This window comes from Nyctibius grandis, chromosome 22, assembly GCF_013368605.1.
Source record: "Nyctibius grandis isolate bNycGra1 chromosome 22, bNycGra1.pri, whole genome shotgun sequence".
NCBI classification, from domain to species: Eukaryota; Metazoa; Chordata; class Aves; order Nyctibiiformes; family Nyctibiidae; genus Nyctibius; species Nyctibius grandis.
In genome coordinates this window covers 3,676,165-3,703,885 of record NC_090679.1, presented here as the reverse complement: position 1 = coordinate 3,703,885, position 27,721 = coordinate 3,676,165, and the positions used below count along the sequence as shown (strand labels likewise).

The following is a 27,721-nucleotide window of genomic DNA, read 5'->3' as shown; positions in this document are numbered from 1 at the left end:
TAACAATTCTGTATATTTGCAATTCATTTTATTCTCTCTATCACACACGCTTATTTTTTCAGGTACTCCTTGGGCATTTTGCATCAAATATAATGAAAGAAACCAGTATTAATCTCTGACCTGCACAGTAAAAGTTGTAAAATTTGAATGTACTTATACATCTTGCATGAGCCAAGGCACAGGACAGATGAATTATTTTTTGCCTTTATAAAGGGCTCCAGTGTATTTGAATGGGACGAAAAAGACAAGCGTGTGAGTTCTTGTCAAACTACAAATATCACATTTCCCTAGTTTTTCTTGGAGTTTTGTGTGATAGGACAGTGAAAATGTAAGGCCAAGACCTTAAAATGTCATCTAACTTCTATCATTAGGTTCAGAATCAAATATTTGCTTTCATGAAATTCAGAAACTTTCTTCTGCTGAGATGAAGCTTAAGAAGAGTAAAGTTTTGTCCTTCAGGCTGCCTGAGGATTTAGCAGGCAAAATATTAAGGTGAATTAATTTTTTTTTCCCTGTAAATCTCTCCAGTATCTCTTTCAAGAATGACAGTTTCTCATCTCTCCTCTCTCTCCTCGCCTCTGCCTAGCTCATTCTCTTCAGTGTAATACCCGAGTACTAAGGAACACTGTGCTGCAGACCCACAGCTTCATTTCTAACCTTACACATATCCGTCAGGTGTTTCAGGGAGAGATGTTTTAACAGAAGAAGGCAAAGCCTTTCACAAAGCAAGTCGGTGTTGGCGTGTCCGTGTGCCAGGTTTGGGAAGTTAGAAATAGGTCATCTAAAGCCACTTGCCCTGTGGTAGTGGCAGAAACAGAAGTTACGTTCCCTGAGTCCCAGGTGACCTTCAGGGCCCAAAATCTGCGGCTATCAGTCTAGGTTGGACTCAGATGTCCCCTGTCAACAGAGGCCGGGCTGCACCAGTATATACGGGTGCTGCCAATGTGCAGGGGCTGATGACTTGCCCGAAGCCCCGTGACTGAGGCAGGGGCATGCTTGGCGCTGTCTTCCCCTCAGCACTTGCCACTGAACCCTGGAGAACTTGCGCCACAGTCTGCGAAGGCAATAAACTCAGTAGCTGCTCCTCTGCCACAAAGGGTTTCATGCCATTTCTACTAATTCTTTGAATTAACTTGTATTATGACCACTTGAAGTCAAAGCAGAGATGTTATTTGTATGCTTTTGATTAGGAATGTGGCCATCTACACCGTCATTCTCACCTTTATCACTATTTTTTAAAAAGATCAGACTACTGCTGCAGACCCAAATGAGCTTCAAACAGGTGGCAGGAAACAGTCCTACTCCTCCCAAATCATTTTTTAAGCAGACTGTGCTGTCTTTAATGCACAGACAACATGTAACCAAATCATCAGTAGTCTATGTATTTTGTTAAGCAAATTGATTTGAAGTTGTTTTCTAAAACAGACACCCATAGGCTGGTGTGTACCTTGTTACTTCAGTCACTGCATACCTGTGCTCTGCACAGCTCCACCTGCATCTCCTGGCAGCACTCTCGACTGAAGCCGGGACAGATACGCTGTGTCCGTCCTTGCTGGTTGCTTTGTGGCTCAGCAGCCTTTTAGGAAGAACTGTGCAAAACAGAGGACTGCAGCACATGCATGTACACATAACTTTAGTACAATAACATTATAATGCTGATTTCTTTCAGCACAGAGTAATAATAAAAATGTAATGAAGTCAGCAAGACGCCAATATTAGTCCCAAGAAGAAATGAGAGGTGATGAGATAGGGATAGTTCATAACTAAACAAAAGTGGGGCAGGGGGAACACACCCAAAATGAATCAATGTGTTAAAATACCCTGAGTTCAGCCTCTAGTTAGAGTCTAACTTCGGAGCATTCTGGCCCCATGCAGCTCCTCTCTCTCCTGACTGTATTGGACACTTCAGAGGATTATGCCTAAAGATGGAAAGCAAATCAAATCCTTCACAGTTATGACATTTTTCTTTGCAGTGGAGAGTGTTGACCATTCAAAAGTGTTTTCAAGAGCATCAGGAAGGAAGATGTTTGCTCTTGGAAGCTTCCTGAGCTCTAGAGGTAGCTCAGTGCCTTGCAGGTACTTGCTGGTTTTCACGTTCAGAGTAGTCTTGGGTTTATGTAAAAATAAATGATGAAGCCAAAAGTCATTCTCTACAGTGATTTAACTATGACTAAAAATAATATAGCTCTATCATCAAAAGAAAATTGCCTCTGAAAATGCAGAAACCCACATTATAAATGAAGGTTTTTCCCTGTTTGTTGAAGTCAGTAGCTGGGTTGAGTTTTAGCCAGTTCAGTTTAAGCCTTAAAACTACCCAGCCAAACCAGAAGTAATTGTGAAGTAAGAACTGTTTCTCTCACCCCAGCAGATAACCTGATTTAAGTCATTAGTCAGTCCGTAATGTGGCCTCACTGTTTCTTCTAGTAAGAGCATCAGTGAAACCATGACTGATCCTGGCCACTCCTGAGCCCTCATAAAGTAGTGCCGATGTTAGTCCACCTTCTGAGCAGTCAGTTTGGTTTCTGCATGTTGGAAACACGCTCATGTGCTGAACTCTGTTTCCAGTGAATAACTAGGAGAAAGGTGTGCAAATGTATTTTAAAAGGTATTTTCTTGCTATAGCAGAGGTCGTGAGTCCAGTGTTATATTGCCAAAGTTGGTTAATACTGATTACATTAGAGGCAGGTTGAAGTATTCTCATAATAGACAGTGATGGAATAAACCTAATCATAGTGAAAGTGACTTTATAAACTTCCTATGCACTAATGACTCGCTCATGTCTTGAATTGTGAGGGGTTTGCCTTGCAATGAAATGTAGCAGGCTGATATGTTTCTTTTTTTCTGCCTGTAAATTTCTTGTAAACATGATGACTAACACAAAGTTTAGATGTGTACCATGTGTGATAGATTTATATCCCATTTATCCCAAGCACCAGGCTCTGGATTCAATAGGCACAGCCTCTGTTAGGAGTACATGCAGACACTGAGGGTGAGCACGGAGGTGCGGCGTGGCTCTGTGCACAATTATTCCAGTGCTTCTTCCCAGTATAGAAACGGGACCCATAGCTCTGCATTTGCCAGCGTGCCCCAGTGCTGCTGGAAAAGGTGGGTATGGCAGCTGCTGCTCTGGTTGTCAGATAGCTATGGGATTTGTTTGTTTTTGTGGAAGGAGAGGCATACAACTGTAGGTTTGTTGCCACAGATGAGGTGGAAACAATTTCATTTCCTGACCATGCATCAGGTCTCTAAACAGACAGAGCTTTTTTTTTTTCTTGGGGCTTAACCTCCAGTTTCAGCTAAAATCCATCATTCTCTGTCGTTCTAATTGGAAGCACCTTTAATTGTATTCTGTAGTGGCCCTGCTCCCTGCTGCTAAATGGCAGATGCCTTCATATTTTCCAGAGCTGAAAGAGGGATAGATGGTGTAAAGTACCCCTCTGATGAAGTGACTCTGTGAAGAACCTTGATGGATTTCCTCATCAGAACCTGAGATTCGATAACCAGTTGAATGGCAGAGCTGTTTTCAATAGTGTTTGCTACCGGCGCTAAAAAATAAACCCAAGCACCCTATCCTGTTCTGGGTGCTGGCAGGGCCGGGGACTGCGCTGCTGCACGTCCTGGTGTGTGCCACACATCCGTACACGTACCGCACCGCCTCCGCGCTGGGCACGGCGTGGCACTCCATGCTGCCACTGGCCCTGCTGCTACGCCGGGCCTGCCTTCCTCTGTGCTGATTGCAGTGTCAGTTTTTTAAGGATAACTGATTTAATGAGTCCCGGTAGTATTGCAGAGTCTAGATGTGATTGTTTTTGCACTCTGCATTTACTGGGTTTTTTGTTTTATATGATGCGTGTTACAGTAGAGACACGAGGTGCAACAGCTCATTGCACCGCAATACGCTGCATGCCGTGATGCGCAAACTCGTTCTGGTGGAGTAAGACGGGAAGGCACAAACACTGTCATCTGTCATTCAGGAGAGGCCTTGAAGAGTTTGTTCATGCTATTTTTACTGCTATTACGCTTGTGTTTAACAAATTCTCAGCAGAATGAAGTATTCAGCTCTGCAGAGACACGGTGATACCGCAGGAGACCAGTGCAGGCTTCCGCTCCCCAGCAGTGGGGCTGGCGGGAGGTGTCACCTCTTGCCCATCTCAGGGACACTGTGAGAATTCACTGCAAACAAGGAGTGTTTACCCTGGCCATGAATCTGACCCATTTATGAATAATCTAGGGAAAGGGGTCAGGATTGTGTTAATTGCATGTTGCGGGGGTATAAAAAAGGTCGTTGCTTTTCCTTTAGGAGGTCTGTAATACAATAACTTCCACTGTTGGCAGGGGTGCTGCAGGAACTGAATTATGACTGGAAATTAGATATGCATAGCCTGGCCAAACGATCATTAAGGGAGATACAGTAATCAGCTGCCAGTGTTTAAGGCCTGTAAACACCAAGAAGAGAAAGATGGTTTATTTGGGTGGTCTACAGAGTTGTAAGTAGGAGAAAAGGTATAAAACCAAGCAAAGGAAAATGCAGGTATCAAGGAAAAAAAATCTTGATGTCGAGTGCTCTCAGCCTAGGAGACCTAAAGCTTGAGTCATATAAAACAGGATTGAACAGAATAAAACAGAGCATATTTTAAGTTGAAAGTGAACTTGAGTGCTTTACTATATCTCTCTTCACCTCTTATTTCCCTAGCCTTGTGTTTCATTAGCATTTTTCATACTTTTTTTCTCAACATGTGGTTTTTATTTGGCTTCTGAACATGATAGTGCTTGAAGTGCTGTGTTATTGTAGAGGTAGCACAAACACTACTCCAATTATGATTTTGCCTTTGTTGCCATGGAGAAGTTTAAATCTATTTTAGGCCAAGGAATGATTATAACGGGAACTAAGGGCAGGAGGTAACTGTAACTTGGAAAGGTGAAAAACCATCACCACTGATACCTGAAGTCAGCTTGGCACAGTATGAGTTTCACAGCTCCCAAATTGCTAACATCTCAGTGCGGTTCCCTGCTGGTCTCACCTTGTGTTTTTATTCTCTGGTGCCTGCTCTTCCCGTGCGTTGTAAGCTCCGTAAGCTCTTTTGGATGTGTATTTCTGCATATTCTCTTCTACCTCGAAAGTTTTCAAAGATTATCCAAGTTCAGTGTTCCCCATGGCCTTCACTCCCCAGTCACTTACCATCCTTGTGTTTGCTTTGTTCTGCACTTCAAATGAGGCATGTCCCCATTAAGACAGAGGTCAGGAAAATCTAGAGACTGTAGCTAATGAATTGATGTCCTAATTTGCATAATTGATGGTTATAGTTTCCTCAGTGACATGGTTTGCTGTGATACTTTAAGCTATTTTTGGTTTTGACTTCTCTGCCCTGCTGTTCCCTGCTGTCTACACTGAAGGTACGTTACATGTCAGTGAAAAAAACTAACCCCAAAGCCCAAACTTTACAAGTTCAAATTGAATGCTTTAATCCTTTAATGCATTTCTGTTCGCTGGTGTATTTACAGTGGCTCAGCTCTAAATCTCTCATGGGTATTAGAGCAAGGGGAGTCAGTGTTTGTAACATCTGTGTGTGCTTGTGGCTGGAGCAGAGGGGAAAGAAAATAGAGAAGGGAGAAGATAAATAGATCAAAAAGGAGAGTGGAAATCAGTTCTTTCATATATTCCCTGGGGTTTTATGTTTAATACACATCCCTTTCCCCTCATTTCCTTGTGTTCAGGAGTCTAAGCCCTCGGCAGAGGCCGTGTCCATGGCCTGTGTGCAATGCCCTGTGCAACGGGTCCATTGGCCCATCTTGCTGGAACTGCTCTGACAGATGAGGCCAGGCCAGCTCCCTGTGATATGGAATTTTAATGGCTCTTTACAGAGCCCTCTCTAGTGGCCTCCCTTCCCTGTGAGGGCAGCTCTGAGCTTCCCACCTGGGCACAGAGGGAACAGAAGGTGCTGGGCCCAGGGCCTTCTCATGAGCTTTGGAAGCTGGACTCTCCCCACATGCCCAGTATTTTCCTCCTCTTTTTTTTTTTTTTGCCAAATCTGATCAGATGCCATAGCCAGCTCTCCGTGAGGGTAATGAAAGGTTAGGGTCACCCTGACAAAAGCAATGCAATGGATTGTGCAAGACCTGTAACCTGGGCTATGAGAAGATGAGTGTAATGGAGAAGAGCAAGGTGAGGGGTGCTGCTGGTCAGGGAGCAAGTGTGTCCCCTTTGCTGGGTGGCAGGGCACCGTGGGATGGCAGCTGCCCCCCTCAGCACCCGGGGCTTGCGGGGCAGCCAGCTCCGACTGGGATCTGTTCACAGCCCTCCTGCCAGCCCTCAGCGTCTGGCTGTGCGTTACCTCCTCTCCCTCAGGACATGTCCTTTAAGGCACCAGAGGTGACTATGCTTGGAAGGGAACTGACATGGTTTCTCAGCATCAGGTTTGTAACAAGACTCAAATGAAGGTCCTGTGAGTACAGCCTGTGAAGTGTCTGACGAGATGGGCCCTCAGCAGGCTGCAGAAACTCCTGGGTCCTGAGGAGTCTTTTAGTTCCATATAAAACTGGTCTCTCGGTTCCTTTTACTGCTTACTTTTTAGCCAGTTTAATTATTAAATTCCTGAAAATCCCCGCTTCCACTCCGCATGTTTACACATAGATACGTGCAGAGCAGTGAGCCCAAAGGAGCCCGCCGCAGCGCCTCACGGCAGGGCCCCGGGCCGGGCCGGGGGCGGCGGGGCCCGCGAGCCGCCCGCCCCGCTGCGCCGCCACGCGACGCGCCGTCGCCCCCTGGCGCTCGGCTGCTGCCCCGGCTCGGCTCGGCTCGGCGGTGCCCGGCCCGGCGGGGCCCGCCCCGCGGCGCCCCTGCCTTAGCCCCGCCGCCCGGCCCGGCGGGGTACAGCCCGCAGCCCCCTGCAGCGCGGGGCTGCCGAGGAAACACCGCAGATCCCCGACTCCGGGACAGGTTTTTACACGCCTTGGGCTGTTGCAGAAGGAAGAGCTCCGTAAGACCACCTGATCCGCGATGAGAATTCAGTTAAGATTTTAATGAAACCCTTGCAGAGAGCTGGGTCAGGAAGAGGCCCCTCGAAAAAAAAGCCGAGCGCAGCAAGTTTGTGCTGCGAGCTGCGTTGTGATGCGCTGCTCAGCGTCTGTGGCTTTCTTCCCTTCATCTCCAGCCAAGCCACTGTCTCCAGCTGTCTCAGACGATTGCTGAGTCTCCTAAAGGCCCAGCTACATTAGGGGCTCTGAGAAGAGTTCATGTAGCATTTCTCTCACCACTGGTTTCTCCCCCAATGTTGTCTCCATCTCTCTCAAAATCCAAAGGCATCTTAACGTCTTTCTGTCAGCAACAGCAATAAGTGCTTTAACACACGTATCTCCTGGCCGGGGGGTTTCAGCTATCCCGGCTGTCCACGTTCAGCTCTTCTATCATGTGTTTGTGTCTTCTCAAAAAGTAAATGGGTGCTTTGCCTGTTTTGACTTTATCTGCTTTATAAAGCTGCAGTGTTGGGTGATGGCTGTAAATTACTTTGTTTCTCAAAGTCCAGACACAGATTATTTTAATTCAGACTTAAAAAGCGAACGAGTCAGAACTGAGTAATGTTCATTCACGTGTACCTACAGACAGGGACCTCTCACTCCCTTTCCAGCAAAAATAACCAGCCCTGGGTATGCCGAAAGGCGTGAGCACCACGTGGGGCGGCTGCTTCCATCGCCAGGACACACAGACTTTTGTTTGCCTGTTAGTTGATGCATAATCTGGAAAAAGCAAATGCTGTGGAAGAGTAGGTGATTAATGCCTGTGAAATCCTGGCCCAGGGAAGAGCCAGCCCTGCCAGACCTGATAATGTTGTCCTCTGAAAAATGGTCACAGCTTGGCCTTCTTCAGATAACGATGTAGTTTTGTGCGTTAGCCTCAGATATTGATCCCACTAGGGATGGGTTCCCTGTCGTAAGCCATCCATCCCACCTCCTCAGTGCTCAGCTGTCAGAGCTGATGGGTTTTGGCTACACTCCTTCCTTTCATTGGCACTTCTGCATAGACTAACAATTACAAATATGCATTTCCATTTATCTCGCACCTTTCAGCTGGAAGTCTGAGTACTTCACCCGTATGAATTAAGCATTGCAACAAAACAGTGAGATATGCAGGGAGCACACAGGGATCACCCCGTCGGCGCATTGCCCTAACACAGCTGTTTCTTGTAATGTGGCAGGTACTTAGCAGAATTCAAGGATATCTACACGGAAAGTTTGGACCAGCTGTTTTCAAACTTATTTGAGTTGTCAATCCATAAAGTCAATCTGCTGGAGGTGTGGGCCCCAGTACAGGGGACTTGGGTACCGTGATGATAGGCTTGCTTTTCTGAGGTGCAGGCACCACATCTCCTTTAGCAATGAGTCTAGCATAAGTCCTCAGCCTCTTCTCCCAGCCCCGGCAACTCACTGCCCTTGCTGTGGCCCTGATATAACTGTACGTTGAGCCAGACCGTCTGCTGGATCAACTGGATCCAGATTTTTGTACAATGTCAAGCCTTTATTTCTTAAAAACCCTTCAGACGGCACCATCAGCTCCAGGTTCTTGAGACCTAGCTCCCTGGGGCGCTCTTGCTATCCTGAGGATGGCCAGCAGCCACAGCCCAGCCACTGTCCTGCAGGTCAAGGATGAGCAGTTCAGCCTGCAGAGCTTTCCCCGATGCTGTTCTGTGGCAGAACGAACTTCGTGTTTATGTAAAGCCACACAGTAAAGGTGCTTATATACTGCTGTCATAACCTATGCAATCTTACATAAACTTGTAAAGGCAAATGTGTTTGTGATTCATCCCAGAACCCTGTGGGTACGGCAGCCCTGTAGAGGCAAGTTAGCTCAGTTCTGAAACAGCGGTGCGCTCTTCTTCAACAAACACGTCCTCAGAAATGCCTGCTGTGATGGCTTTCTGCCTGACGTTGCTCATGTATAATTGGTTATGTCAGGTCTACTCTAAAACACTACAAAAATGAAACTTCTTCCAGTAACAACTGAATTCTGGTAATTTCCAAGTCACGTAATTTGTTTCTGAAGGTGAGGTCCTATTTCTGTGCTACAACGGCCTTACGCATCAGTTATTCAGGACAGGGCCCTAAAGATGGGCAGCATGTCATCCAGGTAGAGAGGTGGATACATCTACAAGGTGATTCATCCTTAGACATGAGTCCCTCCTTAAGGGTGCCCGTTCCTCTCCACTGATAGTACAGAAAATCTGGGTACGTAGCTCAGAGACGCCTACATTGCAGCTTTACAAAACACCTGAAAGGAATCTGACCTATATGACTTCGTAACTTACCAAGAGAGGATGCTGAGCTGCTGGGGCATTTGAATGAGCAGAAACCCATTCTTAAAATTAACCTTTTACATTCTAACATGGTATCTACCACTTGTGCAGCAATCCCAACTCCAGATGTTGGCTAAGCAGTATCTCAGGATGCCTAAATCCCACAGTTGGTGTTTTCTGTCTTTATCCTTATGTAACAGAACCACCACCCAGCTAGTGAGCCTGCCGAGAGGGATTTGGACAATGGTGCTCACAGGCCAAGCTCAAGATGTGTTGGCAACACTGGCACGTGGGCAGTTCACACAGCCCACAGCCTAATTTCGGCTGTAACCACTACTGCTGTTAGATTCTCATTACGCACTGGTGTTTGCATGTGTACAGAACAGAGGCTGTACCACTTAATTACAGCTACACCAGTGGAAAAGTTCCATCACGTCTGTAACTACCAGCCTAATTTAAAACCTTCTTTGCTCAAGAGCAGGTAATCCCACCCTTGCCCCTCCTCGCTTTTAGGAGTGCGTGAAGCTATCGAGTTGTTTTAGAGAATTTCAGCATGCAGCATAAAGGCCTGAGAGCTGAAGCTGCCCTGAAAATAAAAAATGATAGTGTGATGCAAATTGCATTGTACCACTGCATCTTTTAATATCTGGGAGACTGAACCGAAGGTGAAGACTGTACGTGGTGCAGACTAGCAAAGAGCTGCTGAGTTACCTGACTCACTGCAGGCTTCATGCATTTGAAAAATCCGTGTTCAAAACACCTGAGCACTAAATACACGGTGCCTTTAGTATCTTGTCTGCTCAGATGGCTGCCAGCTCCCTGTCCCCCCAAAAATTCTTGCTGTCTTATTCCCGAGCCTCAATCGACACCTAAATGTTTCTGAAAGAGGAGTAGCAATCTGTCAGTTTTCCGTGCGTTCAGGTAGGGCTGTATTGTATCGAACAAAGTCTCCCGGTCATTTATAAGCCAAAAACTCCTGAGTTCCTTCTCTGGCTTTAAGTTGCTCAGCCTGTCCTCATGCCTCAGCATGTAGTGACAAGATACTTCTGCTGTGAGGGAATGCTGGTTTCAGAGGCCCCTCCTGTCTCTTGCCCCAAACTGCAGTCCCTCCCTGCCCCTGTGAAATAATTTGAGTTTGAACTAACCACACAAAAAGAAATCATTTCAGTGATCCAGCTTGCAACAGGGGCACCAGGCAGTGTGACAGAGGGGGGCAGCAAGCTGTGGCTGAGAGCACAGAACTGAGGATTTTAAGTAGTTTTGTCACCAAAGCCAATAGATCACGTAGCTACACCCTTGCTTTTCTGCCCTGGGAAACACAACTACAGTAGCTACTATCCCGACAAGCTGTCCTCTCAAGTGTTACATATGTGTAGGCACTGCCTGCACAGGCACCAGCAATGTTTAAATTTGTACCTTGGATGCTCACGCTAGAGGAAATGTTGAGAACAGTGACCGTAAAGGAGCATGGAATGGGAGCTGTGCCTTGCAAGGTGTAATACTGGACACAGGGTGTGGCAGAAGCAGAGCCAGTTCATTGTTAACATCATCTTCTAATTCTCTTTTTTTCTTTTACTTTCAGTGTGGAAACAGTGAATGATGGGCAGTTTCATAGTGTGGAACTTGTGATGCTGAATCAAACTCTGAACCTGGTGGTGGACAAGGGGACGCCCAAGAGTCTAGGAAAACTCCAGAAACAGTCATCTGTCAGCCTCAACACACCCCTCTACATTGGAGGTATAGTGAGTTGCTCTGGACTTTGAGATTTTAACAAGTCTTCTCAGAAGCAAATCATCTTCCATCCTATAGAGAGCACTCTCCAGGGTCAGGGGAAGCTAGCAGTTTTCCTTTCTCCTCTGCCAGAGAGCCTGGAAACCACACCTCTGCCGTTCTGCTTCCTGCTCCGTAGTCCACTAGCACCCCACCGCATGGCTGGCACAAGCTCGCACGCCAGACCAGGGAAGTTAACCTCAGCACAGCACAGGCAGTTTATGTTGTACAGCCATGGCAAGAGCAATCAGTTCGTCATTTCTAAAGCTTTCAGAACTGGCTGGCACCAAGATGTCGTGGTTGAAGAATACAATGGAAGTATCGCAGTCACAGCAAAAAAAGCAAATCAAGAGTCAGTAGGTTTAACTATACCATAAATGAGCTGTATTTCTGCTGGAAATTTCACAGAGGTCTAAAAATTTGGGGGGAAAAAGAAGATTAAGACCTCCAAACCATATTAACATACAAGCTGACTAAGAATGTCTTGGATAGTAGTTTTCTTATCGGAAACTGAAGCCAGAGCTTCAATATTAGAAAGATATTAGAATTGATCAAACTTCAGTTAAGAAGTTTTTTCCCATTCAGTACTGAATTTTGGGGGAAGGAGGAGCCAAGTAGGGTGGGGAACAGATGCCCGGAATAATGAGCATCCCACTGATTAGGTGTCTGGATATGAGAGACAGAATGAGGGCTGTGCTTTGCCACATTGATTTGTTTTTACCAGAACCTCCCCCAGCTCTATTCTGGACTGAATGTTGAAATCTCTCCCTTTCGGTGACACAGATTGCTTGGATTTTCTGCACAGCCTATTCTAAATACAGAAGTCAGCAGAACAATAATAGACTCAGAAAGTCTTCGGGCTTTTTCTGACCAGATCGTTGAAGCCAATAGTAGAAACTCTTACCAATTTCACACAGTGCTGGTCAAGCCTTTTGTAAATAATTCCTTTTAATAACACTTTTCTAAAAGAACCCTGAATATTGCCCTTGTAAATCAGAAAACTGGCTAATCTGGCTTTGTACAGAGCTGAACTTTTATAATTGGCTCCTGTTAAGAATGTCACAGGCTATTAAAGAGCATTATGCATCAAAGATAATCTGCTGGTGAGGCCATCACAATCTCTCCCTCTAGCACAGCATAAAAGATACCAACCCTTCACCAATTTATACACAGGGAACTTACGATGTAATCACATGGAAAAGTTTTGTTAATGGATGAGTATTGTGGATCAATACTAATTCTCAAAAGGTACCTACAAAAATGCATTCACAGGACAAATCTGAGACCTGAAATGAAGGACTGTTGGATACCAGAAGCCATGGACTCGGTGGAGACTATTTTTTTATTGCCATTAAAATTCTTCTTGCTTCTTTCTAAACCCTCACGCATGTGCCACCTCTCTGCGTGTAGCATTCCCATGGATGCCAGCTGCCCTTCCACTTCAAACTGTTTAGTTAAAGTAATGGATTAAATTACCCCAGAGCAATTGTTCGTAACCTACGCTAAGCTTTAAGACGGACCTGAGCCTTCATGTGCCCAGAATTTTGTCCATCTCTCCAAGTACATCACCTGGTCTAGCAACTTCCCTCCTGACACACGGCTAAACAAAGATGCTGGTTTGGTTTTAAGACCATCTTTAACGTGGAGTTATTTATGTACGGCAAATCAGAGGCCTTACGCAGTGGAAAGTGGAAGCACTTGCCTATGCAAATGCAGCTGTACAGCCCAAGCGGATGTCAGTGGGGAGAGTATAACACAACACCCAGAAGAATCTGCTGGCCATCTGAGCGTGTGAACTCTTCCAGGCGCTTGAACAAGACGGAGGGTACTCGCCATGAAGCATTGGCCTGGCCTCCTGAAGTACTGTTCTCTCTCTCTCGAGCTCTCCTGCACGACTTTCAATGGGGTGCGCTCTTACCGCTCCCTGTCTTAATGCAGTGATCTAGTAATGCCTGTCTGGCTGTATCCCAGAGGTAGTAGCTACCTGCTGGCAAGTGAAGACATTCTTAAACCTTTCAGGAGGACAATTGCTATTAAACTGGAGACAGAATGAGCATTATCTAAGGACAAGAACAACATGGCTATCGGCCAAAAAAACTGGGCTTTTTTTTTTTTTTCCTTTTTTTGTCATATACTTCTTACGTAAGCTTGGGCAAGTGATTTTATCTTTGTTTCTGTTGCCAGAAGGAGGACAATGAGACTGTGCCACCTTACAAAGGTCCTATGCAAATTAATTCTTTAAAGATTATAAGGGGCTGTGACAAAAGAAGTGTTAGCAATTATAATTCATGTACTATCATTGTAACTGTGAGTAAACCTTCCCTTGTTGTTTTTATCTGAAGGGATCCCGACCTCTACTGGATTATCTTCCCTGCGCCAGGGTGCAGATAAGACACCAAATGGTTTTCACGGATGTATTCACGATGTCCGCATCAATAACGAGCTGCAGGATTTCAAGGATTTACCACAGCAGTCACTAGGAGTCCTCCCTGGCTGCAAATCCTGTAACATCTGCAAGCACGGTATTTGTCGGTCCCTAGAGAAAACAAGTGTGATCTGTGAATGTCACCCAGGCTGGACGGGCCCCCTGTGTGACCAGGAAATCGGAGACCCATGTCTTAACCACAAGTAAGCTTGAACAAATGCTGATGGGAGGGAGGGAGCTTTACAGCTAATGCATATTTCACGTTTCATCTTGTAAAACCACATCTGACTATTTTTGGAGGTGCTGGGTTCCCACATGAAATTATTGACAGTTGTGAGTCAGTATCCATGGCAACAATTTCCACTTCTTGTTCTCATGTTGCTCGCTCTCCAAATGAGCTCTTTGTCCTGGAGGAGCTAAGGTGTTAGTGCTGCAGGTCACACTTCCAGCTGTGACTCTACACATTAAAATATGAAAACTCCTGTTAATGGGTATGGCTTACCTCGGAGGTGGTGAGTGCCTGCACCTAGCCAGAGCAGAGGTACCTGGGAGCAGGAGGTACACGTTTTAGGGATATGCTCACAGCAGCATTGGACCCAGTATTCAGACTGACTCCCTGAAGACCATTATGCGCTCCAATGTGAACAGTTTTAAATTTCCCAAATAGCTGAGTTAAATATTACACTCTGAAACACCCCTTTAAAGTGCAAGTTGAAAGGACAGCATGGAGTGGCACACGAAGGGAGCATGAGTGTAAAGCATTCACAGTTCAAAGGCTCAGTAACCACATCTCCATCAGAAACACTGGGTGAATAGCTTACTTATGGCAAGTACACGAGGAAACAGTCCAAGGCAGACCAGCAGTCTGCAGAGTTCAGCTCTGTTTCACAAGCAGATGGAAGTACTTTTGTTTTAGAAGCTGCTTTGGTTGCTCTGGCTGTGGAAAGGGCTTTTCACAGGCGCATACTTTTGACAGGTAAATTGACACAGGGAATAATCACTCTCTTAAGGGCAGAAATTTAACTTGGCAGAGGTACCATTTTAAACTTGCTTCTGGGTCTAATTCTGCAAAGTACTGAACCCCGGAAGGTGTTGAGAAGCACCTGACAGTTTACAGACCCAAAGGTATGAAGACCCAAGTGAAGAAACACTCGGAGGCCCAAATGCTTCCTTGAATTTCCAATGTCAACATGAAGCTGTTGTGGCTGGACAGAGAAAAATGAGGGAGTTCCAGATGTTTACGTGATGAGGGATTGTTTCTCTCACAAGCTAAGGAGGATGATGCAATCATAACATAGCCCCTCGCTAAGGAAAGTAGCTGTGCATATTTTTAGTGCTCGCATACTGTCCCACCTTTCATTAAATCACTTCAGCCTTTTGGAACTGTCTCCTTAAAGCCAAGGCCTGTGTGTCCAGGAGAGTACAGTGCCCTGCTGGCAGGTGTCTGCTCCAGCCCTCACAGGCTAATCTCGGTGAGGAAATGCAACGGTAAAGAACAGGTAGTTGATGATAACAAGAGTTACTATCCAAGCACACCTTTGGTTAGGGGGGCAGAAACTACTGGTTATATAGACTGTGACTCCCTTCATTACAGTATTTTGCATGTCTTGACCTGACTGAAACTGCTTTTATTATTTGTGCTTTTACGTTCAAAGCATAAAAATGAAATGTACAATGATTCAACATAAGCAGGGAACAATTTTAAAGTACCAGAAAGAGAATAAATAAAAATAAGAGAAAGACATGGGTTTGTGTCAAGTAGGACCTGATATAGCAGAGGTTTATAAGCCCTGAGCAGTTCTTCCTTGGCTGGACAGTGTTGCTTTCTTCCCTGTCCTCAGCCCATTCCAAGTCTGTCCCTGTCCCAGAAGTGGGGATGGTGTCAGAGAACCTGCTGAGGATCAACACTCCTCCCTGTGGTATTCCTTAGAAATACCAAAGCTTGCTGCAAACCACATGAGCCAGGGAACCCTTCAACTGCAAGTGCCCATGAATAAGCCTGTGCATAGCTTTTCCACAAGCACCTTCATTTATCACACTGTTTTTCATCACCTGATATTATTTGTAGAGTAATTCTGCCAAGGAGGCCTGGGCACGCAGCTTTATTGTTGGCACTTAGTTCCACATGCTGATGCTGTAAATGTGAGCTGTCTTGTGTGGATGCCAAGCGCTGGTGCATGCTCACGGAGGAGCCGAATGTTTTTCAAAGAGATCACTTAGGATCACAAATTCTAAAAGTATTCTCTGAACGTTATCCAGTATCCGCTGAAAACTCACAGTTTTTTCAGAGTGTTTGACACTGAGCTGCTGTTTTTGGATTAGTATCCTGGAATTAAACAGGCAGAAGTGCCAAAACCAAACATCCCTGGGAAAAAGAACTTTCACATCTAACGCAGGCCAGCTCTAAATGCTTCTCTTTCTTCAGGTGTCTGCATGGGAAGTGCATGGTGGCCAGTGTTGCTTACACCTGTAAGTGCACGGAGGGCTACACAGGCATGTACTGTGACAAGAAGAACAATTCCTCAAATCCCTGCAGGATTTTGAAATGCAACCACGGGCAGTGTAAAATTGCCGAGCATGGGGAACCGTACTGCGAATGTGATCCCAACTACGGTGGAGAACATTGTGACAGAGGTACGCTTGGCTGCAGGGCCCAGGACGCTGGTCTGCTGCATTTCTGGTTTACACCTTTGTTTTTACTTCTCTTCCATGTGACTCATATTTGCGGGTAAATGGGAAATAGTAGAAGATAAAGCTGTCAGCCTCTGCAGAGCAATAGGGGGAGGAGAGAAGAACCACCCAAGAGCTAGCTAGCTACTATCCAAACGTATGGAAGGGGGGACATCTGTAGCGAAGGGTTTTATTCTCTGACTTCTGAATCCTCAAGGTTTGCTGCTCCCAGGGCCTGGTGGGATGTTTAAAGGAGAGGTTGTTGTGAGGTGTACACTCTGCAAACAGTGATCAGTTAATTGCAGTGCTGGGAAAGGAGGTCATACCCTGCCTACTGAGGGCTTTTGTAGATGACATGAGCAGGAACTGGAAGGCAGGAGGTACTGCTCATCTGAAGTGGCAGCACAGAGTCTCAGCTTGCTCCCTCCGGTGCAGCCGGGTGGGTTTTCTGGGGAATCCCACAGATGATGCTGGACTTTCCTACTAGGACTGGGGCCCAGCTCTTCTGCTCTGACCTGAAAAGACTCACTGGAAACTCACTGAGTTCTGCCTTCATCCCTTCTGCTTTTTTTTTTGTTCCTGTACAGAAGGAAGGAGCTGGCTTGTATTATTTTTATTTAGGTTGTGCCTTTCCTGTGAATGAACCGCAGGCGTTCCAAATTATACACATATGCAGCCTCACCAAAATGTATCTGGCTGCTGCAAAGTGACTGCAGACTGGCACAGACCTTTTCAGGTATCCCAGATTGCTAGTGTCATGCAGAGCAGGCTGACCTTTGATCCTGGGAAGCAGACATAGTAAAACTAATTCATATTTTGCAGGAGTGTTGCAGGATTCAACACTCAGCATTCATTAAAGCACTTTCCAGACCTGCTGATCAAAGCCAGTAGGCCTGCTTGGCCTCTGCCTTGGGCCGGATATTACACATTTGTGTAACACAAGCTCTGTTTTGATGGCAGGTACAAAGCAGTAAAAGATTAAGGTCCTGCTCATGCCATCTGTTTGCCTTGAATACCATTACATGTACAGGGCTGTCTGCTGATGTTTGGGGAATATCTGCCAAAACAGTTACCACATTTTTTTTTTCCCTTTACATCTCTGTCATCTTATCAGAGAATCTCTGCCAAGGAGAGATAATTCGAGAAGTAGTCCGTAAGCAGCAGGGCTACACGTCATGCGCCACCGCCTCCAAAGTGCCCCGCCTGGAATGCCGCGGCAGCTGCGGCAGCGGGCAGTGCTGCGTTCCTCTCCGGAGCAAACGGCGGAAATACTTCTTCCAGTGCGTGGATGGCTCCACCTTCACGGAAGAACTGGAGAGACACGTGGAATGCGGCTGCTCAAAATGCTTATAAGCCATTCTCCAGTCTCTTGCCACTTTAATCGACTCAGAAGTGCTATCAAAACGGGACCTATTTACTTTCAGAGTGAAGAAGAAGAAAAGAATTATTAAGTATATTGTAAAATAAACAAAAAATAGAACTTATTTTTATTATGGAAAGTGACTATTTTCATCTTTTATTATATAAAGTATCGCACCACTTTGGGTATATGTATCATATAGTGAGTTATTTTTACCATGAAACTTTTTTAACAGTTGTAAGAAAAAAAAAAATCAAAAGTTAAAAGTTAAAAAAAAATATATAAAGAAACATAGCCTAACGGGAGAAATGTGGGGGTGACTTCATGTGTATGCACAATGAACAAACGTAAAGGTGTTCCAAGGACCTGCCACAGAACTGATACGGGCTGAAGAAACCTCCGAGGCTCTGGGTGGGTCTCCTAAGAGCGGATCCCCGTGACTGACAGCCATCTCGCCTGCTCAGGCTCCCTGAGAAAGCCTCCCCCTTGGTCCCTTGCTCTGCCTAACACTGCCGACGCTGCTTTGTTCCTCCCAGTGGCTCCGCTTGCTGTTCTTGAACTGGTTCCCTATAGCACATAGGCACTGCCGTAGCTTGAGGCTAACTACATTATTTGACTATTGTAATACTATAATACATTTTTTGCTGTGTATGTTGTATTTATCTGTGTTCACGTTATATTCTTCAGCAACTGTATCTATAGAGCACAGGCAGCTTTATCCAAAAGAAGGGGACGAAGGGAAAGGAAGCGGGGAAATATATGTTGCTTTGGGAAATTTAGGGGCAAAATGTGAAAAAAGTGCTAAGTGATGCCTAATAAATGACATAGTACTTTTGTGTAAACTCCTCAGCTATGTTATTTCCCAAGTTTGTGCCTTCTTGCTCCCAGCTGAGCCCTTTTTTGTATATGAAATATAAGGAATGCACTGCTACACGGTTTGTCACGCCTTGACACTTTAACTTGCAAAGGTTGTAAAGACCATGAAATTATTGCAGGTGCCTGAACGTACCTGCAATGTCATGGCTTGTACTCCCACTGTCACTTGAGCCATGGGTGTAAGCTGGGCTGTAGCTGCCTGTTCATCCACACTCTGGTACCGAGCAGTTGGCTGCTTTTCCACAGCTCTTTAAACTAGCAGAAGTTGCACTATATCCATGTGAAGGTGTTCAGCCGACATTTGTCCACCTTGGCAGCACTCTCTTCTCTGCACAGGGAGAGACGTCACAGCTCCATCCCGTTTTATTCTCACATTTGGTGCCGATTGACCAATTCAGCCAAAGCTCTTCCATCTGCACTGCTTCATGTCCTGCACTTGTGCCTCCCAAAGGACTCCCGTTAACCGTAGCTGTGTTCAGAGCAGATGCTGACTAGGAAATGGAAATCAGTGCAGGGACAAATTCTCACTGTGAATGTGAGGCAAAAATTGACTCTGGGAGTGAGTTTGATTTTTGGAGGGTTTTTGGCAGGGCTACCTTTCAGGGTCAGTTAGTAAGTGCAAGGAGTATCATGGATACCTTGAAGTTTCTCTTACTATAAGTTTCAAACATCCCCATCAACAACTGTTCCATTATCAGTGTAATTTCTTTCTTTCCCTAATATAGCAAGTATTACGGTCCTTTCTTCGATTTCTCTTTCTCTACAAGAGATAAAGTCAGAGGTGACTCCTAGCAGCCGTAAGCTCCTTTTGGCAACACTGGTCTCACCAAAAAGATTTCAGATCAGGGGCTTCAGCAAAGGATGAGTAGGAAAGTTGAATCAAGTAAATGGGGCTTTTGTTTGACTGGGGCTTTGGAAAGATGCACAGAATGTTTATTTCCCATGAAAGAAAAGCAACCATCTAGCTATCATGCACCCAGAAAGCTCTAACATCCTTAGCACTCTTCTTCTACACCAATCTCTCCTTAACTGCAGCAGTTCACTCATATTTCTTTGTTACTACCCCAGCAACTTGAGCAGAAGGGACATAACCTATATAACAGCCCTCTCGCAAAACAGGTATCAGCATGTGGAGCCCGCAACCAATGAAATATCAAACAATTGCTAGTTAATGTGCCAAACTCTGATTGAAACGGTACAGCTCAAGAGCCAGGGAAAAATAACCCTGGTTGCAAGTACTATGGGCTGCTTTTTATTTTGAATATAACCTCAGACGTTCATAGCAGCTGGAGTTTGTGGTATACAACAAAAATCACCCAAACTCACAACCTGCAGGTTTTAAAAATTGGTGCAAGTAACTGCAGACACTTGTGCAAATACGTGCCTGGCACACCACTACTATTCAAGTTTCATTCCTGCTTAACATGCTTTAATTTCTAAAGAAGCAGCCGCTATGGTGCCAGGCAGAAGAAACCCAGACTGAGCAGTGGCTTACAAGCCCTCCGTGTGCTCTACTGCACCATTTGTAGCCACTGCAGGGCCAAGACCTGCAGAAACACGGTCCCTCTTGACCACCACCCAAAACTGTGCTCACTTTGTCCCTTGAGCAGCAACGCGTATGAGAAAGAAGGTGACATTTACTCATGGCCTCGCACCTGCTGGAGGGTGCTTTAAAAGGAATGACCTTGACTGGCAAGGCAAAAGCCATCAACATCTTGTTAACACATCACTCTGGGATTTATTTAAGTGATGCCTTCCAGCAAAGTGACCAGCAACAACTCGGCAAGGCTGGCCCTGTTCCTGGCCCTGTTCCGTCATGGCACTTCAATGTTAAGTGTTGGGGTAAAGAACTAAGAGTATCTATTTTGTAACCAAATGATGCAATTTTTGTATGCTTTTAGGCAGCACTTGCCATTGGATAGTGATGCTTTATGTCAATGATTCTCTGACTTGCTATAGAATTATTTTATGTTAAGAAGAAAATAAAAAGCATTTGGATGTGCCAAAAATGTGAGGTTAACTGAAGTGTAATTATCTCTGAAAGTTCCTCTGTAACCTGCCTAACGTCACAATAGATTTCAAGAACTGCGGGTACAATGCAGTAGTTTTTACCTCTATAAAGTTTTAATATAAAGTGAAGAAAGATGCTTACCCTTAAAAATGGCAATGCAGACTGGTGTGAACTGATGTATTTTATTAATAGATTCTCATTGTGATGTAAGTTTAAATAAATTGTTGGGTTATGGAAGATTGTAACATACTGTGTGATGCAGGTTATTTCTATGTATATTTGAAGTGTTGAGTCTGACCTTTTAGAGTAAGTGAGGTAGCTCACAGAAAATGGGGGAACTTCACACGTTCCTCTTGGACAAATCTAGACCGAGAATGGCTGTAGCTACACGTAGTATGAATACTGGTTACATATTTTTATGGCATCACAACCTAATCTTTTAGGAGTCTTACATGCACAGATGAATTAAGCCACGTAGTTTTTGAGCCTGGGCATTTTCTTCAATGAAATACTTTATTTGCTGCTTTTTTTTTTAAAACTGTTTGAGAAAGGGCTGCAGCAAAAATACACTCATTAACTAATGATAGAATAAATGAAGAAATATTGGGAACTGGGGTCAGAGGAGGTCTGACTGAGGAAATGGAAGTCGCACAGCCAACAGTGGATGACAGGGATCTCGTGATGTCCTGACACACGTATATTCCAAATTTGCTGCCACACCTCTGTAGCTCATTATTATTAGTGACCCAATGTTACAGACCTCTGCTGTTCACTGCATTCCAGCCTTAGCATAGAATAAAACAAAGCTCCCACCAAGTCCTCAGCCTCCCCTCACCCATGCCCCTGCGTAACGCTCACATATTGCTAATTATGCCTCAGACCACAGCCCTTAGAGTGCCTTTGCTGTTCCGTGCAAAACTGGTGACACCACTCAGCCAATAAAAACACTCAACCTTAATGAGCATCATTAAGTCTGAACTATGAAGGTTAATTATATAATTGTGGCAGATGGTAGCATTTTCACCTAAAGCAAACCCAGCTGAGCCCACTAAAAAGCTAGCAGGAACTGTTCAAAAATTTTTAGGTACTGGCTGCAGTAACTGGTTTGCACAACAGTTGTTTGTATTGCTCATGGCTTTGCAGCGCATGGGTTCCTCGGCAAGCGCTCAAGCAACCACAGCCCAAGGATAAAATGTGCTTGTTTGTGCTTCTGCTTGCAGTGCTCTAGGTAGCACTTTTTAGCCACCGGTCTGAGGCAAACAATGCCAAGAAACTGCCTGTCCTGCGTTCCTTTACCTTTGTTTTTTCTCGTTGGCAGGGAATAGTTAGATGGTATTGCTGTTTGCAGGGTGTTTGGCTGTGGGTTTTGTGTTGTTCTCCAGGGTCCTGTCACTTTTGGCCTCTGTGACCTCCTTTACGAGTTACCTCCCAGTTCCTACTTCAGTTTACACGACAGCCTCGCAGTTCAGCGGGCGAGAGAGGCGGAATTGGCTTTGTTTTGCCAAGCCTGAGGTGCTTTTCAGTAATGCCTTCGGCTTAAGGCCCAGAGAGATGTCAGACTGGATCACTGGGTGGCAAGTCCAGTACGGTTCTGTGTGTGAGCTGAGCCAGAATGTTTTCCAGGATGTGTCCTAGGACGGCTGAGGGGAACGTCAGATGAGGCTCCCCAAAGCAGCCCTTGGGCCCCACCGCTGCAGCAGGACAGAGCCCAGGGACGGTACTGCCAGCTACTGGTAGGAGCCTTCAGGTTCTGCGGCGCACCCCTGCACCCTTCAGCTCTGCTGGCCAAGACCCGGCGCCGACCCCGCCTCGTGCTGCCACCGCACGGCTCTGCCCCACGCCGGGGCCTGGCCCTGGAGCTGCCGCAGGCCCCGCTGGGGTGGCCGCTGCCGCCCGCGTCGGGATCCACAGGCAAGTCACCTGGCGGCCGTCTGTCTCCTCACGTGTGGGTACGGCGATGGGAACGCACAGGGAGCGGACAGACGCCGCCATCGGGGCAGGGCCCCGGGCCCCCTGCACCCTCACCCGGCTCCGGCGCGGCGCTGCGCGGGGTCCGCCAGCAGGTGGCGCTGCAGGGCGCGGCCCGGCCCGCTCCGCTCGGCGGCGTGTGAACGGGACGGGACGGGACGGGATGGGGCAGGGTGGGATGAATAGAATAGAATAGAATAGAATAGAATAGAATAGAATAGAATAGAATAGAATAGAATAGAATAGAATCGAATCACAGCCTATTTCAGTTGGAACGGACTTACACGGACCACCCGGTCCAACTGCCTGGGCACTTCAGGGCTGACCAGAAGCTAAAGCATGTTGTTAAGGGTGTTCCAAACACCTCTTCAACACTGACAGGCTTGGGGCATCATCCGCCTCTCTAGGAAACCTGTTCCACTGCTTGACCACCCTCTTGGTAAAGAAACGCTTCCTCATGTCCCATCTGAACCTCCCCTGGCGCAGCTTTGAGCCATTCCCACGTGTCCTGTCCCTGGATCCCAGACAGAAGCACTCAGCACCTCCCTCTCCATGTCCCCTCCTCAGGAAGCTGCACAGAGCCATGAGGTCACCCCTCAGCCTTCTTCTCTCCAAACTAGACAAGCCCGAAGTCCTCAGCCACTCCTCATAGGAGCGTATGTATATGTGCTACATGGATTTTCTGGGGAGTTTTAAATAATAATTTCTCGGGTTTTATTGCTCCTGTGCCACCAACTTCCTAGAGTTGTTCACACTGGTCCTGTGACGAAAGGAGCCCCTGCTGTCCCTGTGAGCTGTAACTTGGCATGGGGTCACTGCAGACAGGAGCCTGCAGTTCACCCCAGGAGTCTGCATGAACTGGCAGCAGGAAGATGACCCTGCTGAGCCCCAGGAGAGTGCGTGTGAGGCCTGAGGGTGTCCAAAACTTCTTTGGCACCATCCCGCCGCAGCAGGATGATGGCTCCGTGCACTGATGTACAGGGCAGCTGGTGCTGATGCACTGTGGCAGCCACAGGACAGTGTCATGATGGCAGCATCATGAGGCTGCTGTTGATGGCACCACCGTTACTTCGGTGCTAGCACCTTATGGAACAACAACTGATTCCGCTATTTCTACCCTAATTCTGCTGCTGTTCGCTCACACATGCTGAAGCATAAGCACTGCATGCCTGCGGAGTTTATTACCCAGCAGAGCTCTACTCCGAGCTGGTAGGTGCATGCCCCCACAGCCCATGATACCTCTTGTCCATGCAAGAAAGCACAGCTGTTCCTCTGAGCACCTTCAGCCCTCAGAGAGCCCTGCAGGCAGCAAGGAACTCCTCAGGCATGTGATGGGGCACACACGTGGTACAAGCAGTACTCATTAGTATGAGGAAGCTTAAACTTTTACCATGACACATAGGGGCATCCCGTAGTCTCACAAGCAGGAGGAACAGAAGTTGCTGCGAGACTTGCATAGCTTTGCATCTTGTTCCTACATGATCTCTTGACCTTCTCCTTTCCCAGGGCTCCTGTGCTTTCAAAATAAATTGTGTTCAGGGTAGTCTGGCGATGACACTGCCTTCTCCTACTGGCTATGACTCTTGTCCCCACAGCACAAGGATCACTCCTTTTCCGTAAAAATAATCTTTTACAATTGTTGTGTCTTACCCGGGGAGGAAGAGCACACATCCTATCTCAGAGATGTGTGGAAAGGAGGAAGGAGGGTTAAATGAGTCCCCCAAGATCAATGGCTTTTGTGCTCAGGGAATAGCTCAAAACTCACAGGGAATCAGTCCATTACATTTTCAGTGGTCCAGACTTCCAGCTAACCTTCCACGAGCAGCATTTAACCAGGCAGTTCCTCTGCCATGCCTCACCTGCAGAGGACAGGGAATCCAGGCTGCTGGCTGTGTGCTGCTGTCCTGTGCTCCTGCACTGGCACCTTTATCCTGCCCCACCAGCTTGTCTCTGGTGCTGAGACTTAGATCCTGCACTCACGCAGTGAAGAATTTCTGCAAAGACAGAAAAAGCCAGAAATGAACAACTGAAGCCACAGTCCTCCACTGAGAAGGGTTGCTAATGACAGGCAAATGACTCAGCCCTGCCCTAGACACTTTGCATGCAGAGCAAGGCCACTGGAACCAAATACCACAAGGTAATTTACACTGGGACTTTGCAGCATGCGAGATACTATCATGCTTTCACCTAGCATGTGATAAGAGCATGTACCACAGGCAGTTATTATAGAGGAGATTAAACTTCCTTAATTATACACCAGTACTTAAACTGCCCTAGTTTCTGCTGGGTAAAGCGCTCATTGAATTGTTGGGGTGGTGGGGGTGTTTACAAATATTATTTAATTTTTTTTTTTACTATGTAGATGTAAATACCAAAGTACAGTTTAAGGCACTAAGATCCAGATAGATCAAGTTGGTCATAGCAATAAATAAATGAGATTCTAATATAGCAATAAAACAACTTTTGTCTCACTCCAAAACATCTTTGTAAGTAGTACTGGTGAAAATCCTCTCCTTTCAGTATATCATTCCTATAGAATCTTCTGACATGGTTTCATCTCACATGGACACTGTATAGTACTTAAGGATAGTCATTAACAACTATTGCTTGGAGTTGGGAACACACACAGTGCCAATCATGCCTTCACCTTCAGAAGTATTTATTCTTGCTTATGAGATATTCAAAGCAGCGTGGTGGCTGACATACAAATAACTGCAATCTAAAAGTGCTCGTAACCTATAAATCAACTTGATCTGCAAATGAAGGAATGTCCTGAGTCTCTCACAGGCCTGTGTTAAACTTCCAGTTTGAGCTAAACCTCTGCTCTGGGAAAGACTAAAGACAGGTAGGAGCTGAGCTTGGCTTGTTTTTTTTCATATATTCTGTCTTAGTTGCTGACTTTCAGCTAAAGCATTTCACCTTCTTGTGAGGCAGTGCTTAAGCCGAACTTTCAGATTTGTTGATCTTGTTTTTAATTGAAGAGCCCTCAGTTCATTAATTATCACAGGGTCCTTTATTTATTCCCATTTTTTACATGGGGGGATGAATTAAGAAGGTTTGCTCGATAAATAGCTTAAAGTGGGCATCCAGTGTATTCCAGTTCAGAACTTGCTCCTAAGAAACACATGCACAAAGTATCTATTTTTGTCCCTGACTGAAGTCAGAGGCTAGGAAAGCTATCACCCCATCTGCATTGCTGGAAAGGGAGAACTATAATTTCCTCAGGGAAAGGCTGGGTCAGGACTTTCTCTGCCTGTTTCAAGACAGCAGGAATTGGGCAGCTGTCAGGCTGTAGACTACGTTTTTCTTGTTTTTCTGGCTTGCATGTATATGTTTATTACTGGCATTTCCCAGCGATGGTATTTCATTTCCTCTAGAGTTAGAAGCTGTTCGGGAAACATAGAGTGCAGGCGCTGGAAAAAAATGCCTCAGGATTAAGGTACTGAAAAAATCTCACTGCAGATCTGTTTTCACCAACCTTACCAGAGAAGCTTGCGCGACACCGGATAGCTCATTTTACACAAAAAAAAAAAAAAAATCACGCTGCATAGTCTGGTGACGGGCAGGAAATTAAAGACTCTATCTTATGATCACAGTGTGTACTTATAAATGGGCACAAGTTAACTTTCAGGTAGAAGCTCAATTCTTGTATTCCCTAATATGTATGTAAATACTTGTGTTTAAAATTTCAATAGTAAACTACATTACAGTGAAAAACCGCAAAGCCACACCAAAATTTCCTCTCTTTAAGAATAACACATGGGAATTTCCACAATTACATGTAGCTTACAGGAAGAGAGAAGTTCTGCAGCCTTGTTAATACAGTTTTAACTTCCTTTAACAGACAAGAAGTAAACATTAAGAAGACTTCAGAGTAAGTTTTCCAAATACAGGCATTTCAGAAAGGAAACATGGGACAAATGGGAGATGGCATCCACGTGAGACTTTCTGCCTTTTTTTAATATAAGATTCTGGATGAAAATGAAGAAGAAATCCTTTTCTGACAGGTTTTAGAATGAGACCCAACAAAATACCAGTGCTCAAAGCAGACGCAGAACCTCAAAACGAGACATCTGGGCTCCCTCGTCGTGCACAAAGGTGACTGACATGGGGAGCAAAGCTCTGCGGGACCTCCTGAGCAGGGACTGAGGGCAGGGCTACAGCTGAAATATTTCATTGTAGTAGGGCTGTAAGCAAACACTGTCCTCTTCTGGGATCCAACATCCAAAATCCTTTCCTGAAGGAAGGCAGGGACTGGTACTAAGCAAAGGTCACTTGGTATGGGTTAAAAGGGTTTTTTTGGTACGTGTTTAGGGGCAGCAGGGGAATGGAGGATAAAGAGATGGTGGTTCCTGTTTCTACACAATGGGTTCATGAGTAAACCACTCGCCCAGGAATCTGAGGATTTCGTCTTTCCTCAGTTTGTGAAGGGTGGCTTCAACACTTCTGCTGAAGCAAAACTCCAGACACATCAGGAAACTTCAGCTTCCAAGAAAGCTGATGCCCAAATCCTCCTTCTGGACCATAGCTTTTAGATCCATCCTAGATCACAGTAATTGATCTAGAGTTACATGGCACTTTGTCACAAAGGAGCGGGTGGTGGCAATGGCTGTCTGCTCCATTATGAGTTCTTGCTGGAAAACTGGGAGATGTGAGCACCAAGTCAGAGACCTCCCCATGTCCTGCCACTGTCTAACAGGCTTCCCTCCAGCTGCCCACAGTGAGGAGAGACTCTCCACAACTCCTGTAACAGGGTATTAAATGTCAGCCTGTCCTTGTACTGCGTGAGGAAAAACTTCCAGAGGACTGAAGTTATGTGTGTAGTTATTGGAGTCCAGACACCGGCAAGGAAAAGGAGCAATTTCCTAAACTGCTTCTGGTTTGTAACTCTGTGACCAATTCCAGTCACAGCTGGGGAAATGAAAAACAAACTTCAGCTTCCTTCTGCATTTACTGACAGGGAGCGTTCGTGTGGAGCCACGCAGAGGGCGAACTGCGGCGCGGCACCAGCTCAGTCCGACACCCCGGCTCCGCAGCGGCAGCTGCCATGGCAGCGCAGGCCCCTCTTGCCCTGTCCCCTCTTGGGGGGGGCGGTCTCGCGTGTCCCGCTTCCACACGACCTACACAACCGGCGTGGCCCGGTGGCTGCGGCCCGGCCGCGCAGGGGCCCGGCGGCAGGAGGCGGCGACCGCCTCAGCGCTGACAGGAACCGCCCGCCCGCCCGCGCGCGCCGCCCGGGCCCCGCCCCCCGGCGCCCGCGCCAGGCGGTGGCGCCTCCCGATTGGCGGCGGGGCCGTGGGGTGAGGGGCGGGCGGGGGCGCCGCACGGCGCGCCGGGAGCCGTAGGCAGAGCGC

At 46.3% G+C, this 27,721-nt stretch overlaps 1 protein-coding gene across 1 annotated transcript in view; it reads left to right on the top strand.

Annotated features, from left to right (window-relative positions):
* The window catches only part of SLIT3 (slit guidance ligand 3), a 524,461-nt gene extending 506,777 nt beyond the window's left edge, over positions 1 to 17,684 (top strand). Inside the window, exons 33-36 of the mRNA XM_068417108.1 lie at positions 10,870 to 11,024; positions 13,400 to 13,685; positions 15,908 to 16,116; positions 17,267 to 17,684. Of these exons, the coding sequence (XP_068273209.1) occupies positions 10,870 to 11,024; positions 13,400 to 13,685; positions 15,908 to 16,116; positions 17,267 to 17,505 (889 nt within the window). The 3' untranslated portion in view covers positions 17,506 to 17,684. The remainder of the gene's footprint in view (positions 1 to 10,869; positions 11,025 to 13,399; positions 13,686 to 15,907; positions 16,117 to 17,266) is intronic.
* The last annotated feature ends 10,037 nt before the right edge of the window (positions 17,685 to 27,721 follow it).